Source organism: Neltuma alba, unplaced genomic scaffold (genome assembly GCF_004799145.2).
Source record: "Neltuma alba isolate B1F8T4 unplaced genomic scaffold, ASM479914v2 tig00012197_pilon, whole genome shotgun sequence".
Classification (NCBI taxonomy): Eukaryota; Viridiplantae; Streptophyta; class Magnoliopsida; order Fabales; family Fabaceae; genus Neltuma; species Neltuma alba.
Window position 1 is genome coordinate 159,211 of NW_021636737.1, and position 15,510 is coordinate 174,720.

Here is a 15,510-nt window from a genome sequence, read left to right on the forward strand (position 1 = left end):
ACCTTGAATTAAATTAGCCTTTTATTGCTGACAAGATGTCATCTTAGTGTCTCACCAAACAAAAAATATTTATAATCTAACCATGTAACCTCTATCTCCATTATACCTTCACACTTTTACTAACAAAATAACAAATTATTAGATTCAACATCAAATTTTGTGAGGCTACGAAGTTAGCATTTCATCGACTCATATGCCACATCAAGAAACCAGCATACAGACAAGCATGTAACATGAGAAACGAATAAAATCTCAGAATGCATCGGATAAATAGCAGAGTTACGGCTACAGTGAGTGGGAAATTAGAACTCCGATCAAGCTCATCGAAAAGCTGTAAAAGATTCATTGACATGCAGTAAACTTCAAAAGTTCCTTCGCCAGCATTTGCAAGTTCTTGGCAATGAGAATAAAGGTTAGATGAAGAACACAAGAAGAAAATAATCATTCATATGAGGCAAGGTGTCCAATCTATAGATATTAAACATGACAAGTTAAATCAGAAAGGGCTGAAAGAAAACTAGATAAATTAAATTACATACCGGCAAAGATTATATCAAATTGATAATGATAATGTTCTATCAACAGCCATGTATAACTTAGGCGGCAAAGAGGCATTTAAAAACAAAATGATTATTCAGAGAAATTTTACCCTACCAGTTCTAATTCGAACTTTTATCTTTGCTCTCATTACCAACAGCATCAGTCACCAAAGCCATTGGTCTTTGATCAATAACCTCATCAATAAGCCCAAACTCCTTTGCCTCCTCTGGAGTCATGAAATTATCTCTATCCATATTTTTTTGAACAATCTCTAATGATTGTCCTGTATGTTTTGAGTACAAAGCATTCAATGAATCCCAAACCCGAACAATTTGTTTTGTATGGATAGTAATATCCTTTGCCTGCCCAGTATAGCCACCTGAAGGTTGATGAATCATGATTGTCGCATTTGGAAGAGATCGCCTCTCACCCTTGGCACCTGCAGCTAATAGGAGAGAAGCCATAGATGCCGCTTGGCCCAAGCAAATTGTGTTGATGGGAGACCGAATGTACTGCATAGTATCATATATGGCAAGGCCTGCACATTGCATAGGATTAGGAACACGAACACACACAAAAGAAAAATAAGAATCTTCAAATTTCAATATGCAGGCCCTGTTAACTTCTACAAATCAACGAAGATTCAAAATACTTCGCAAATCTGTGTTTTGTACAGTGGTGGGGTAGACCAGATTTCAGGAATTATTTCTTGAGTTTCTTAGGGTTTATCATTGAAGGATTCTCAAGAACGAAAGCTTTTAGACAATAGACGGACCACAACTAGATTTAAGACAATATTGTAAACCTCTTAATCGCCAACTGTACTGTTAGACCGATTAAGTTAAAATAAGGGTTAGAAACTATTAAAAGAATGAAGATTTGGTACGAACAGCAGGTCACTGTGCTATAGTGCTAAAAGGCCACAACTCCGGCAGTAACGCATGGCATCAGATTCAAAGTTCAGAAATTCAGTTAGAAAATGTTGTCATTATTATTTTACTTTCTGAGATTACTTGAAGGAAAGGTATCATCGGTTGGAAGAATATTGAAAATGATGCACTCCATAAGTAAAAATTACTAAATACTTAATTTCCTCTGTTTTGCCAAAAATACTTAATTTCCACTATAATGCAAGGAGTCTGCAAAGTCGTATAATGTGGTAGGTCGTAAATAAAGCATATCTACAAAATGAGCACTGCCCAAGATTCTCTCGAGAAACAATGAGTGATAATCAGAAACAAAACCAGTTAGCACTCAGAATGCATGGTGCAAATCATAGTTGTCAAAATCGAGCAGCAGAATGCTGCAGGCAGGCATGCAGCTATAGCATTTAAAATGTTCACTTGGTATAAAGTGGCAATGCCATGAGTTCAAAGCGCACGAGAGATGGGCGAAATGAAAAGGGCCAATCTTAAGGGTCTTTCAACGCCAATTAGCTCCAGGCTCCAGTTCAAGCCTTTGTTCACCCTCTCTCCGAGCCTTAATGCATCAGGTCCGGATTCTCTTCTTTTTATTTTTCTTCCTCAGTTTTGCTTATTCCTATCTCCCTCCTAGTTCTTTCACCTCTTCTATGTGACTGTCAGTTAATTTCACATTATCTATTTCTTTCTTCTAATTCTCCATAAACGTTAGGATCAAGGGATACATTGCAGTGGCCAATATGCACATACAAAGATCAGATGAGACAGTTTGATGGAGTGGAAATAAGAGAATTTGCACGGAAAGCTGAAGGGCAGATCATACCAGAAGTTGAAAACTCGCTGTGTATTTTTATTTCTACATATATGCGTGTTATATTTTATCAGTCATTCATTTTCTTCTTAATTATACAATTACATGCGCCGAAAACAACTATGGCGGGTACATCACATATTCACATGTGCTTGTTCAGCAGCCCCATAAATCATCTACGGGCAATCTAATATAGCCAAGTCATTGTTTTATCGACAAATTCAAACAAACAAATGATAATAAACTTGAGAATTTCAAATAATCCTCGTCTGCAGAAAATGCCTTCACATCCACTGAAAGGTACATGTTAGCGCGCAGAGAATCAGGAGTTTGAAAGAACAGTCACAATTTTCACTCGCCCATTGCCATTCAATCCCATTGACGACATAAAAGAAGGGAATTTTATATAGAGGAAAAGAAAAAACATGTTGAAAGAGGACGTGCCTGCAGTGACAGCGCCGCCGGGTGAATTGAGGTACATGTGGATGGGCTTGGAGGGGTTTTCAGACTCAAGGAATAGAAGCTGAGCAACGACGACGTGGGCGGTGTCGTCGGAAATGGGTCCGTTAATGCAGACAATCCGCTCTTTGAGAAGACGCGAGAAGATGTCGTATGCTCTCTCTCCTCTGGAAGAGTGTTCGATCACCATTGGGATCAAGCTGTATGCACGACCCCATCGTGCGCTTTGATTGCTTCTTCCCAACAATGCCTTTGCGCTGCCAAACAGCTTGCTGGTGGAGAAAAGGCCTCTCATGGGGGGCAGCTCAGAAGATTATCAGAATTCGGAGGAGCGGGTAGGGCAAGGGTTTCAGTCTCAGAGATGGAGGAAACGCGGGCTAATCCGGGCTCTTGAAATGGACCATCTTGGGCCGAGGCTTTCTGGCTCGTGGCCTCGGATGTGTGAGAAAAAGGAGTTGGGAAAATTCAAATTGGAAATTTTAAAATGGGCTGAGGGCCAAATCTTTTTGAGTACTTTGCCAATCCTCCCATTAGGTTAAAAAAAAAAAAACATGAATTTTTTAAAATGGTATAAAAATATCATCAATCAATCTTTTGGCAAACATGTTAGTGAGAAAAATGATATAAAAATTAAAATGACATAATTATCAAGTCGAATAAAATTTGATTGTTTAACAAACAGTTCCCACATGTTGTGTTCGTCGTAATTTGCTCCCAGTTACCTTATCTATTACTGTGGGGTCCTTTACAAGATAGTTATACTTATCTGGTGCTCCAAGGTACTCCCCCATTGCCTTATCCACTATCATTTCCTTCTTTTTTTTTTGATGGTTTTGTTTTGGGCTAACATGTTACAAATTAATTACACGATTGTCATAAATTAGTCGTGTACTCGAAAGAGAGAAAATGACGGTTAAATATGACTTGTAAGCCGCCTTGAACATCAATACATTCAAATCTTTTGATAATATTTATTGACGATAACCAACAGAAGTTCGACCTAACAGAAGGGACTAGTCTCCCGCAATGTGGTGAATTAAGGTTCGAATCTCTGTTGGGAGAGATGTCCAAATTTAGTGTCTAACTGTATCTCGAATAGGATTGCTTCCAATAAAAGAATACTTATACTTTAAGAGAACAAAAATTATTGACGATGAAGAACCAAAGACAATGAAAGAATTGTGCAGCCAGTACGTTTTGCAGAAAACACCGTAATGATAGATAGGATTGTTAGGAGAGAGAACACCAAGCAACACATGCAGGGACTATTTGTTAAACTATCGACGTCAATTTACTCAACAATCGTGGCATTTTCAAGGTTAAAAAAAAAAAGAAGCAAAATCTTGACATTTTTAAATCAATTTAAAAACTTTATATATACTTTTACACTATTTTTCTTGACTGGTGTATTTGTAAGAAAATCAACGTTAATTGACTTAGCAGTTGTGCCATTTTTCACCATTTTGAAAATTGTGTATGTATTCATGCACTTAAAAAAAGCTTACAATATTCGTTGTGTATAACAGAATCCTTTATTTGTATTACATCTCAATCTTTTCAAGATTTTAGTTGTCAATTTTGTTAGTCAAAGAGTTTTGGTTGTAAGAGTCAGGCAATTAATTTATAAATATTAAAAAAATTAATTACACTAGTTATTTGTAATAAATAAATATTGTTATTTTTAAAATATTTTTATTAATTATGTGTATTAGGATGAAAACTACATAATATATACAATCATTTAGATTATTTAAAAAATAAATATAAAAAATAAAATAAATTTATAATTTATATTTAAGATTAAATTAAATTTATAATTAGTTTTTTATGTTTAGGATGGTACGTAGTAATACACAATTTTAAACTAACCCTCTCCGTCTTCATGTTAAAGTTTCGCTTGCCACCTCAGCGAGAGTCATATCAAATTATCTGACGTGGGTCTGTGTCAATCACGGTGTCCTGAATCCGGACGCCTTTTCTGCAGGGCATGGGGAGGACGGCAACCGAACTCCCAAAGTAGCTCTTTCCCCACGATAAAAAGGCAGACTGCTATTCTCATACTACACGGAAGATATGGCGAGGACGGAGACGGTGAGGAACGCTGAGCTGCTTGTGGAGAAAGCCATGAAAGGGAACGATGCTTCCCATGACCCAGCTCACGTTTGGAGGGTCCGTGACCTTGCTCTATCCCTTGCTCGCGAGGAAGGCCTCTCTTCCAGCCCGACCTCCATGGAAATTGTAAGCGCCTTCTTTTGGCCCCTAGTCTCTTCCAGCCACTGTTAGACATTGAAAATGTGAAACAGGCAATGGCACATTCCACTTCACAGTGGCGTTGAGTTGTAGGCTGCTGTATTGCTGAATCATTGATATTAGCGGATACAGAACCTGGTTGCCTGCGTTTGAGAATTACTGCTCCTGTGCTCCTATTTAAAAACCTTGAATTTCATTCCAACTTTATCCCTGTTTAAGATATAATATAAAGAAAATCAACGCAATAATAATAATAAATAATAAATAAAGTGTAAAATTATAAAATTTATCTTAATGTCTTGTATATTGTACATCAATATAAAGAATTTCCTTCGGTCTCTTATAAATAGAATCAAAAAATGTCTTCTCTCTTTCTCTAACAGAGGAGTGTGCAAATTTATCAATATCTCGTTTACATATTCTCTCGTGGGTCGAGTTAAATTAATATCAATAAATATTTTGTTCAAGATCAAGGTTTCTCGACAAATTAGCATAATAATCTGCTCTGAGCTTACAAAAGTTGAAATCTGACCACTCTTGCGTTACTACTGTCACAATGCGATTAAAATTCTGCACAAATAGCGGTCTATGATGTGATGGATTTCCTTTTAATTGTTACGCCTCAGTTGCTGACATTTCCGGGAGTTCTGAAATAAAAACTGGTGTGTGTGTGTGTGTGTGTGAACTATTTAAGATGAGGAAAGCATAGACTGCTTGGCAGATGATATTGAGTCATTTGGGTGAATCACTCAGTCTTACCATCATTCAGTCATGGATCTAATTCTCCTGTACTTGTCATGCTGTGCTTGATGATTTCGTTTATCGAAAAACCTATACAATGCAATATAATTGTTCATCTATCATTTTAATCATATTAGACAAAATTTCTTCCATCAAGAGTAAATTTTTTAATTAATCTCGTTTCTTATCAGCATGTTGTGCCATTCTATTTTGAGCTGTTGTTCTCTTTAAACTATTGTATTTATTTCTAATTTAAAAGGACTCCAAGAATTATCACCCAAAAAGAAAAAACGACTCGGAGAAAGCTTTAGCATTTGTGTCTGTAACATTTTCTTTACTTGCCATCCTCACATCATTCTAAATCTTGAAATGGTGCCTTGCAGGTAGAGCTTGCTGCCTTGCTTCATGATATAGGTAATGACCTGTCTCTTTCTCCATACAAACAAAATTACATTTATAGAACGGCATTTTATATTTTTATTGTGAAAATTCTGAGGACCTGTAGAGAGTATTATGAGAAGCTTTTCCTCAAGGTAATGTAGAGATATTAAATTTTATCTTTATTTTGGTAAGATTTAGGACTGACATTCATTCCTTTCTAAGGGTAAAAAGTTCCAGCTAATGCTCCCTATATTTAAGGCCTGTCTAGTTTTATGGTGTAATTTACACAAGGAATGTCCACTATTCAGTTAAATTGCTGAATCTGATACCTCTGATGTTGTCACTCTGGTTTCTTCAGTGTAAATATGCTATTGAAAATAACAGTTTGATGTAGAACCAGGATACGTGGAGAAGTAATGAGAAGGGATTAATCATGAAAATAAGTGCTAATAGAAGTGAGAAGGGGTTATTTGCAGATACGGTCGCAAAACTGGAAGAACTCTTTTGGTGTATAAATAAGAGATTCAGGGTGTGTTTGCCTATGTGATTCAATGAAATAGGACGTGGGTGGAATTGTGGAAATCTGAATTGTCAGCTTTTGTGAATTCTCTCCGTACCAAACCAGTGGCAAGAAAATAGGGAAAGTGGGGAGAGATGGAGAATGAGGGAGATACAGAAGGAAAAGAATGGGGAGATGTACAACAACAACAAGCCTTATCCCACTAAGTGGGGTCGGCTACATGAATCACACGACGCTATCGTGCTCTGTCAACAACCCAGTCCTTTATCCTTTTTTATAGGACTCCATATTATCTGATCTACCCTCCTCATCGGGCCCTCCAATGGCCTTCTCTGCACATGTTCAAACCATCTTAAGCGATTTTCAATTATTTTCTCTTGGATAGGTGCCATACCGACTCTTACTATGATATTTTCATTATGAATCCTATCTTTTTTTGTATGACCGTACCTCCATCTCAACATCCTCATTTCTGCTACCTCAACTTTATGCTCTTGTTTTCCCTTTATTGCCCAACATTCACTATCATACAACATAGTTGGTCTTATAGCAATCTGATAAAATAACTCCGGTAGCCTTCTTCCACTTTAACTAGCCAGCTTGTATTCTGTGAGAGACGTTTCCATCAATTTCCCCATCCTCATATATAATGAATCCTAGGTATTTAAATTTTGATACTTGAGGAATGATTTGATCCCACATCTTCACCTCCAAATCCAATGGGGAGATGTATAGAGTAAAAATGAGAGAAGGAGAAGGAAGGACAGGTTGAGATGGCTTGCAAACCAAGAAAATTTTGTTAGAGGCTATCCTAATCCTAAACTCCTAATTACCGAGGGCTTTATATAGTGTCCAAACCTAATCACTTTTCGAGTCTCTATAATATTGCATACTGATGGAACTCATAATTTCACTAAGACCTATAAGAGGAAGCCAGAGTAGAAGAGTAGCTTTGAGGGAAACACTCTGACTAGTATACATGTTTATCCTTTCGATCCTGGCCATAAGGAAAAGTAAATCATGGTCTAGTGATGTGCTGGAGTCTATTTTGGGAGCAGGGGCTGTATGAGAGCCAGATTTTGGGTAGTAGAAGCCTTCTGCGTTGTGAGGGAAGACAGAGATGTATTTTGTGTATTGAGTGTGGCGAGGAGAGCCTGGCCTCTCGAATGTCAGTGAGTGTATGTTGCTGCAAATGTTTCCTTGAGTTCTGTATTTCTGTTGCTGTGTTAGTTCTGTATTGATTATAGAGGGGAATAGGGTCCTGGCCAAAATCAGTGAGTGTCTCCACAACACTGATTTGGTTTCTTCGAGTAATTATTATCAAAACCTGAGGATTTCCCCTTTCATAACTTCTACTGCTATATTCTTGTACTTTTCATTTATTATTCTGCAATTTTCTATTACATACAAAAATAAATCATGTTTCTGAGTAATGCCTATTCACTTTTCCATTCCTATTTAAGGGTTGCAATATTAATAACGTTACTTTCTGGTTGATAATTTCAGGTGACTACAAATACTTGAGGTTTGTTATGCTTGTAATTTTCTTCATCTCTTATTTGTGGAGTAAGACTCCTAACTGTTTTTCTGTATGTCCTCGCAACATTATTGTATTAGGTTAATGTTGAGAAATCTTTTCAAAATCTTGCAAAAAGTCTCTTAGTTATAGTATGGTTTCCTTATTTTCAGTTATACTGTATCACTAGTGGTAGAGGAATATCAAGTAATATATCATATGTATGCAGACTTTTCTTGCAACTATTTGCTTGATGAAATTTGTTCTTTGCATATCCATAGATGATGTTCTTATTCTTATATTGCATATATATAGGGACTTATAACCTCCTTATTATTGTGTGCTGGTTGGCATCCTTCAAAATTTGTAATGGACCAGGAAACATCTCCACCTTTGAACGACATGATAAAGGATGAAGGATGGGGTGTTTATGTCATATTTTCAATATGTGAAACATGCTTATAATATGTTATAAAATTAGTTATATGTGCCCAATTGCAACATGTGGATAGTCTCGGGTTTAATTTTCTTTAAACATCCTTGTGTTCCACTATGTGGCTGCTCTATTTCTTTAATGCCTCCATCCCATCCATTCTTTTAATTATTATAATTTTGTACGTTCCATCTTTGCATTGTTGTTCCTCTTTCATTGTGTTTCCTCTTACGCAAGCTTCTACATTGTAATACAGGGATCCATCTGAGGAAAAAATTGTGGAGAATTTCCTTGAGGAAGAGGGAGTTGAGAAGGACAAGAAGTCGGCCATTTTGAAGATAATAAAGGGAATGGGTAAGTTAGGATTTATGGGGTTGTTTTAATTATTTTTCTCTATATTTAACATGTTAGACAGAAGGGATACGTTGGAGGAAGCTAGTTTTGGCAGGTAGGTTATTGATAAGTTGATCTGTTATCAGTACTTAATAGTTGGTTGCTTCTAGTTGCCCATACTAACCTAGTTGTGTTAGCCACAAGAAAAGTTATGAATGATGTCATCAATGAGTTCTCTCAGCTCTCTCTCTATTTTCCTTGTTGATGTGGGCTTATACCTTATTGGGCCCATAACTACATAACCATAGTTTATCCTTTTATCTTTAGTCTTAGCCTTAGATTTAACTGTTATATTTTAGAATTTTCAGAAATTATTGTTTTCATATTTTTTTCCTTTATGGAGAGGCATGTCCGATCACCCTCTCACCCTCTCTCGATATATGCACACTGCTTTTCAACTATCAATGGAAGGAGCATTTTCTCATCTGCCCACTCGCCTTCATTCCTAGTGTTTCTTCTATTTCCTTCCCCCCTATCGGGTGATTCAGAGCAACAAATCCTGTGACCATGGCTAATGCCACACATTTGTGACCTCACATTTATGTTACGGGAGACGACTTTTGAGCAAGTATGGACCAAATAATGGTGTAGCTTGGTTGATCAGAGTGTTTACATGGAACAATGAATCTCCGGCATTCATGGGAATGATGGATTCTTGAGAAATAAACAACACCAGAGTAGAATGATGAATCTTAGACTTTTCACATTGGACTGAAAAGTGTGAACATATTTCTTACTAGAAGGAAAATCAGAGGCGATAAAAGTCATGGTTTTGAGTCTGCATTTGGATGAGGGGAGTTTCAGGTGCATAAGACTTGAAAAACAATCAAGAAGGCTGGCAAATCTCGGGGGAGATATATGCAACTGCCATTAGAAAAAAGTTAAGGCCTTCTTAGTGAAGACCAAATGGAAGAGCTGATGCAACAAAGGCCAATGGTAAGTGTTGGTGACTACCCCGATGCCTTTGATCTTCTTTTGTAGAAGAAGCTATTTGAAAGTCGGCCGATTAGTCGTTTTGCTTCGTGGTTGAGGATGAGATCACAAAACGTGTAAGGTTGTTTAGATTTAGGACTTTCCTGGGTACTATGAGAATTGCAAAGTTGCCAGAACTGAGTTCTCATCAAGCAAACTAGAAAGGGAGTGGCAAGAAACCAAGGGCAGGTTCATTTGGGAGGTCATGCTTTCTGCAATCTGGAAAGACCATCTTATGGCAAAACCTTTAATGTCAAAATTATGAACAGTAACTACTTGGAGAAACAAGCCAGTAATAGGAGTGAATTCAAGTGGCAGAAGATCCTTACACTCAAGGTCATGAGTGTCCCTAGTGAAAGAAGTTATGGTTCAATTCCCCCCTCCCCCCCGGGCCCAAATACAGTTACACTTCATTGAAGGTGGTGGAACACGTAGGGCAAGAAGAATTATTCATAAAAAGATGTGAAATGATGAAAGAATGCCAGCACAAAGCCGAAACACCGCCCCAGGGATGGGGAAAAACAAAAGAAACGTAATTGAAGCTGTGGATTGTAACACTGTTATGACAACCATAAAAGAAGTTACCGCATATTTCTTTTCTGGGTGATCAAGTTACCGCAGTGTTTTTTTTCCCAGTTAAGAGTGATGTTTGGGGAAGGCATTCCAAAAAACTGCTTCCAAGACTTGCTCATGGCAGTATGAGTTTGGGGCGAAATTTCTTCTTTTCTCAATAAGAAAAGATTTTTATGGTGTATTTTGAATACTTTCTACTGTTAGCATGTGCAGAAGACCTTCTGTCCTTTTATTAATTTGAGACCTCTTTGAAGGGCCCGTTATTTTCTTCATAATATCTTAAACCACTTTAAATTTCGTTATTCATTTCAGTTTAAAAGTTCATTCTGGATGCTCGTTGCCAAATCCAGGTTTCAAAGAGGAACTGGCAGGACATGCAAATCGTGAAGGGTTTCCTGAATTCGGGGTTGTGCAAGATGCTGATCGACTTGATGCAATTGGTGCCATAGGTAATTTGTGAGGTATCAATTATTCCAATTGTAATGTTATCATATAGGTTGATTTTTCCTGGTACTTTTTTTTGGACCCTGTCTTAATATATTATCATAGATGCAAAGGTTTAGAGGGAAATATGAATTCTGTTTTGACCTTCGAGTGTTGTCCCTTCAATTTTAGGAGTTGCTCGTTGTTTTACCTTCGGTGGAAGTAGGAACATAAAGCTGCATGATCCTGCTATCTTGCCACGGTCTGAATTATCCAAGGAGCAATATGTGAACAAAGATGAGCAAACTACCATCAATCATTTTCATGAGAAGCTTTTGAAGCTTAAAGATATGATGAAAACCGAGGTACAACAGTATTTTCGATCTTCATTTGCCCAGACGTTTTATTTTATCGCCCAAACATGCTTCGAGTCTGAGCTATAAATTTCAGGCTGGGAAGAGGATGGCTGAGAGAAGGCATAAATTCATGGAGGAGTTTCTGAAAGAGTTTTATGAGGAATGGAACGGTGTGGCTTAATATAAGGAACTTGTTCTTTCCCAGATCCATCGCTTAATGTATGTGTGCGCGCGCGCGCGTAGGCATATGGCATTGGTACCTTGGAAAGAGCTAAATGGTTATAAATTATCACATCTTGGGACAGTATTCTGATTATGGAGCACGCAGACTATGGAGGCCACTACAAAAGCTGTTCACCCCTGCCGTTCAATATCCATTCATGCTTCATTTTGCAATTCACCAAGTCTTTTCTGAAACTTTGTAAGGATGCTATGGCCTATAAATATGTTAAAGAGAAATTGAACTCTGCCCACGTCATTGACGAAGGTGCTGTTTAGAATGGCTTGCTCAAGAATTATAAAACTCGAGTTCTGGTAATGTAAAAGATTTACATTTTAAGGGCACTTACACCATCAAAACTGGTTATTAATAAGATGGGAATTATTAAACTTGGTATGTAGAGGCATTTCAAGCTAACCAGTAGATGTGACCATTTTTCTTTGGAGCTATCTTGTCTTGTATACTACGGTATTTCTAGTTTTCTGACAAACCCATTCCGTGCAATCCAATATTTTACCTGCACAATCATCAGTATTAATGGATATTATATTGTGCTCACATGAAACTGGTGTACTGACGAGAACAGAAAATATATTATTGACAAAATGATTCTTAACAACCCCAAAGTTTTCCAGCATCACATTCAACGTGAACATTATTTAACTTCATCTCCCTAGAACACAAGAGTAAATACAATACTATTTCTTTATCACTCTGAACAATGCACCCTCTCAGTACCTATGAATCAGAAACAAGAAAGGGCCGTAGAATACTTTTATAAACCCTAGCAAGCCAATCCATCATGAATTCAATCTTTAGCGTTTTACTGATCTGAGAAATGTTTCCGAATCTCTGCGGCGTCCCTCCTTTCAAGACTAACTTTCAAGCCATGCTTCAAGTACATAGTTAATGCAAGCTTGGGAAGCACAGGGTGATTGTGAGCCAACCTCACATGGTAGCGATAGATGATGCTGGCAGCGACATATTTCATCTGGTAATAAGCAAAATCTTTGCCTAGGCACAAACGAGGACCACCATTGAAGGCAGTGAACTTGTAAGCGGATTCACTCATGAAATGGCCATCTCTGAGCCATCTCTCTGGCCTGAACTCTCTGCAATCTTTTCCCCATATGCCTTCCATTCTCCCCATCGCATAAATTGCGTATATGACTTTGGTGCCTTTCTTTAGCTCTGTTCCATCTGGGAATGTGTTGTCTTCAACTACCTGAAAACAATAGCCATTATTGAACGTTATCTTCGGTTGACTTCAACTCAAGACCCTAGATAGCTGACTTAAATGCCACATTGGACTGTGTGATATGGTAAATTAAATTAAATAAGGGCGCATGGCTGATTTTTCTTCTGGACCAAAAGGGAGGGGAATGGATGTTTGATAAAGAGTAGTAATTGATAGATTGCGAAGCTATTTGGGATTTTGGAAAGAACTAGCACTCTATCAAAGGTCATTCGGTGCATTAAGTAAAAGACGTTTAAAATTGAGAGAATTCAAATTAATGAAGTCAAAGACAAATAAATAAAATTTGGCACATACTATTTTCAAGGTGTAATTTCTGTATTTGTTACTCTTCTGGTCATATTTATAAGTCATTTTCAACATGTTGCTTACAAACTAAGAAAAACCTTAAATTTTATTAACTCTTATTTAAAATTCAACAACTTTATCCTTATTTAATATACATTATACCTCATGTAAACAAAGTCAGCTCTGATAAATGAAAGGTAAAATATACATCAATGCAAAAAATTTCTCTTAGTACCCTATAAATAGAATCAAAAGATATCTTCTTTCTTTGCCTTATAAATAGAACCAGAGGAGTATGTTACTTCACTGTTTTTGGTCACCTGAGTCTAATTTTTTTCCGCCAAAAGGAGAAGACGTATGTTTGGTAACCAACACAGTTGACCATGGCGATCTAATAAAGTAGCAAAAGGAACACCTGTATAAATTGGTTAAATTGGTTGGAGGAAGGAGAACTAACTGCTCATCTATTTGTTCCCAAAAGGCAATTAATGAATCATTCAACAGAAAGACTCGGTGATTCTAGAAAGCAGAGTAAGGATCTTGAGATATGCATGCAGCCATAAAAAGTTAATGATTCATAAGTTATAATTAATCTTTCAAATATTTTCATCCAAACCGTAACTTCAAGAAAAATACTCGGTGATAATCTTATAAGCTTGAATTATCATTAACATGCTGGTCAACAAAAAAAAATCATTGACATGAGTTATGAAGCAAACAGAGTGAATGAATGAATGGTAAAAATTAAAGAATCGGAAAAGTTACCTCCTTGTGATCCACAGGGACGGAAGGGTAGAGTCTGAGTGACTCAGAAAGAGCAGCCTGCAAATAATCCATCTTCTTAATCTCCTCCGCTCTAAATCTCAACTCTTGTCCCTCCTTCTTCTTCTTCGCTGCTTCATCTTCTTCCCTCTCATTCACTATCTTGCAAATCTCTTGCAGTATCTTCTCCTCCACCTCGGGATTCTCATGAAGCAACCAGAAAAACCAGCTCAGAGCCACTGAAGACGTGTCCCTCCCTGCTAATATGAAGTTCACACATATATCTCTCAAGAACTTATCTGAATATGCCTCCCCTTTCTCATCCTTGAGCCCCATGAATATTGTCAACAAGTCTGACCTCGTATTCTCCTCCTCACGCTGCAAAGCCAGCTCCTTTTTCCTTGTCTTAATCACGTTCTCTGCGAATTCGTCCACCTTCTTTATCGACTTCTTCAGCTTTCTCTCCATCCCCAGGTTGAGACACCTCATGGTTTTCCACACCCATGTTGGCGTGACGAAGCGAAGCACCGTCGCTTCTGTTGCATCTTCAAACGCTTTAGCGAATGGGATTTCCGGCAAGTTCAGGCTCAAGCAACCTGGATCAACACCGAAAGCTATCATACACACGTTGTCAAACGTAAGCCTTAATAGGATGTCTTGTAAGTCAATGGACGTGGATTTCTCAAACGATGCTTCCAACACAGGCAACAGTCTCAAATGGACTAGCTCAAACAATGACTCTGTGGTCATGTTCCTGAATTTTGCAGAATGAAACTCAATGCTCGCCGTTTTCCTCTGTCTCTGCCATGTCCCATCATCTGCGTTGAAAATACCTTCTCCAAGAAGGTCCCTCAGATTGTCCCTAAAGTAACTTCCTTTCGGAAAAAGAGGGAACTTGGTCTTGAGAAGATGCTCCAAGTTGCGAGGATCAGACGTGACGACGCAGTTGAGGCTGCTGAACCAAGGCCCTCTGAATTGAAACGTCCAGTTTTGCCGGCTCAGGACATCGGTGACCCATTCATACAAGTTGGTCCTAAGCCCCGTGAACACCAAGGAAGGTAACATTCCAAAGACAGGCCAAACGGGCAAGCCATAGCGTTTCCTCTGTCTCATGGAATGGATGACTATGAAGACCATAGCAGCAAGGAGGATCTCCAAGACCTGGACATCTCGCAAGAAGAAGAGCCGGCCGGAGAAGGAGTCTCCGGCGAGGGCAAGGGGGTGAGAGGAGAGGGTAGAGTTGAGAGGTTTAGGTTGTGTCATGGTGGGATGATGATAGGGATCCATACTGTGGGAATGCATGAGCATGCTATGCAATGTGTTTGAAGGAACAAGTGTAAAATGGGGGTGAGGGTGGTGGGGTGGTCATGGGGGATATATGTGGAGGGTGGGAGTGGCTTGTCTTTGTTGGCTTGCTTAAACGGTTTTTGGTTTGGTAAGCTGAAATCCAAGGAATCATCAAATCAGAGTCTTTTTCAAGTGACCTATTAATTACTTGCTACTTTAGCGATTGCTTGGCACTAATATTTACTAGAACTAAGGATTTTTGTGCACTTGAAGGGTGAAAAGAAGGATGTGAGCATGCAAGAGGGTTGAGTGTCAAATGGGAATTTATTATATGAGTTGACACATTTCTGTGTGGTAAACAGGAGGATGAGAAGTGGGTGTGGGACGGTAACCTAAGTAGCAACTTTTTG

At 38.1% G+C, this 15,510-nt stretch overlaps 3 protein-coding genes across 3 annotated transcripts; 1 reads left to right on the forward strand and 2 right to left on the reverse strand.

Annotated features, from left to right (window-relative positions):
• Window positions 1-413: 413 nt before the first annotated feature.
• LOC114724728 (ATP-dependent Clp protease proteolytic subunit 2, mitochondrial) lies at window positions 414-3,081 on the reverse strand. The gene is made up of 2 exons (XM_028911164.1): window positions 2,716-3,081; window positions 414-1,078 (listed from the first exon to the last, which is right to left on the reverse strand). Exons 1-2 carry the CDS (start codon window positions 3,023-3,025, stop codon window positions 660-662), a joined length of 729 nt encoding a protein of 242 aa, XP_028766997.1. The 5' UTR covers window positions 3,026-3,081; the 3' UTR covers window positions 414-659.
• Window positions 3,082-4,657: 1,576 nt separating this feature from the next.
• On the forward strand, window positions 4,658-11,998 carry LOC114724729 (uncharacterized protein YpgQ). The gene is made up of 7 exons (XM_028911165.1): window positions 4,658-4,968; window positions 6,105-6,135; window positions 8,129-8,147; window positions 8,828-8,925; window positions 10,860-10,958; window positions 11,125-11,297; window positions 11,383-11,998. The coding sequence occupies exons 1-7, from the start codon at window positions 4,804-4,806 to the stop codon at window positions 11,467-11,469; spliced, it is 672 nt and encodes a 223-aa protein (XP_028766998.1). The 5' UTR covers window positions 4,658-4,803; the 3' UTR covers window positions 11,470-11,998.
• Window positions 11,999-12,079: 81 nt separating this feature from the next.
• On the reverse strand, window positions 12,080-15,150 carry LOC114724721 (cytochrome P450 86B1). Its single transcript, XM_028911155.1, has 2 exons — window positions 13,817-15,150; window positions 12,080-12,733 (listed from the first exon to the last, which is right to left on the reverse strand). The coding sequence occupies exons 1-2, from the start codon at window positions 15,119-15,121 to the stop codon at window positions 12,332-12,334; spliced, it is 1,707 nt and encodes a 568-aa protein (XP_028766988.1). The 5' UTR covers window positions 15,122-15,150; the 3' UTR covers window positions 12,080-12,331.
• Between the last annotated feature and the right edge of the window lie 360 nt (window positions 15,151-15,510).

Bases quoted from the DNA above. Each gene is read 5' to 3' on its own strand.
- LOC114724728 (XM_028911164.1), bottom strand. From the start codon at position 3,025: ATGAGAGGCCTTTTCTCCACCAGCAAGCTGTTTGGCAGCGCAAAGGCA. The intron at 1,079-2,715 runs GCACGTCCTCTT...TGCAATGTGCAG, and splicing joins CGGCGGCGCTGTCACTGCAG to GCCTTGCCATATATGATACT.
- LOC114724721 (XM_028911155.1), bottom strand. From the start codon at position 15,121: ATGCTCATGCATTCCCACAGTATGGATCCCTATCATCATCCCACCATG. The intron at 12,734-13,816 runs GTAACTTTTCCG...TATTGTTTTCAG, and splicing joins TCCCTGTGGATCACAAGGAG to GTAGTTGAAGACAACACATT.
- LOC114724729 (XM_028911165.1), top strand. From the start codon at position 4,804: ATGGCGAGGACGGAGACGGTGAGGAACGCTGAGCTGCTTGTGGAGAAA. The intron at 4,969-6,104 runs GTAAGCGCCTTC...GGTGCCTTGCAG, and splicing joins GCCCGACCTCCATGGAAATT to GTAGAGCTTGCTGCCTTGCT. The intron at 8,926-10,859 runs GTAAGTTAGGAT...TGCCAAATCCAG, and splicing joins GAAGATAATAAAGGGAATGG to GTTTCAAAGAGGAACTGGCA.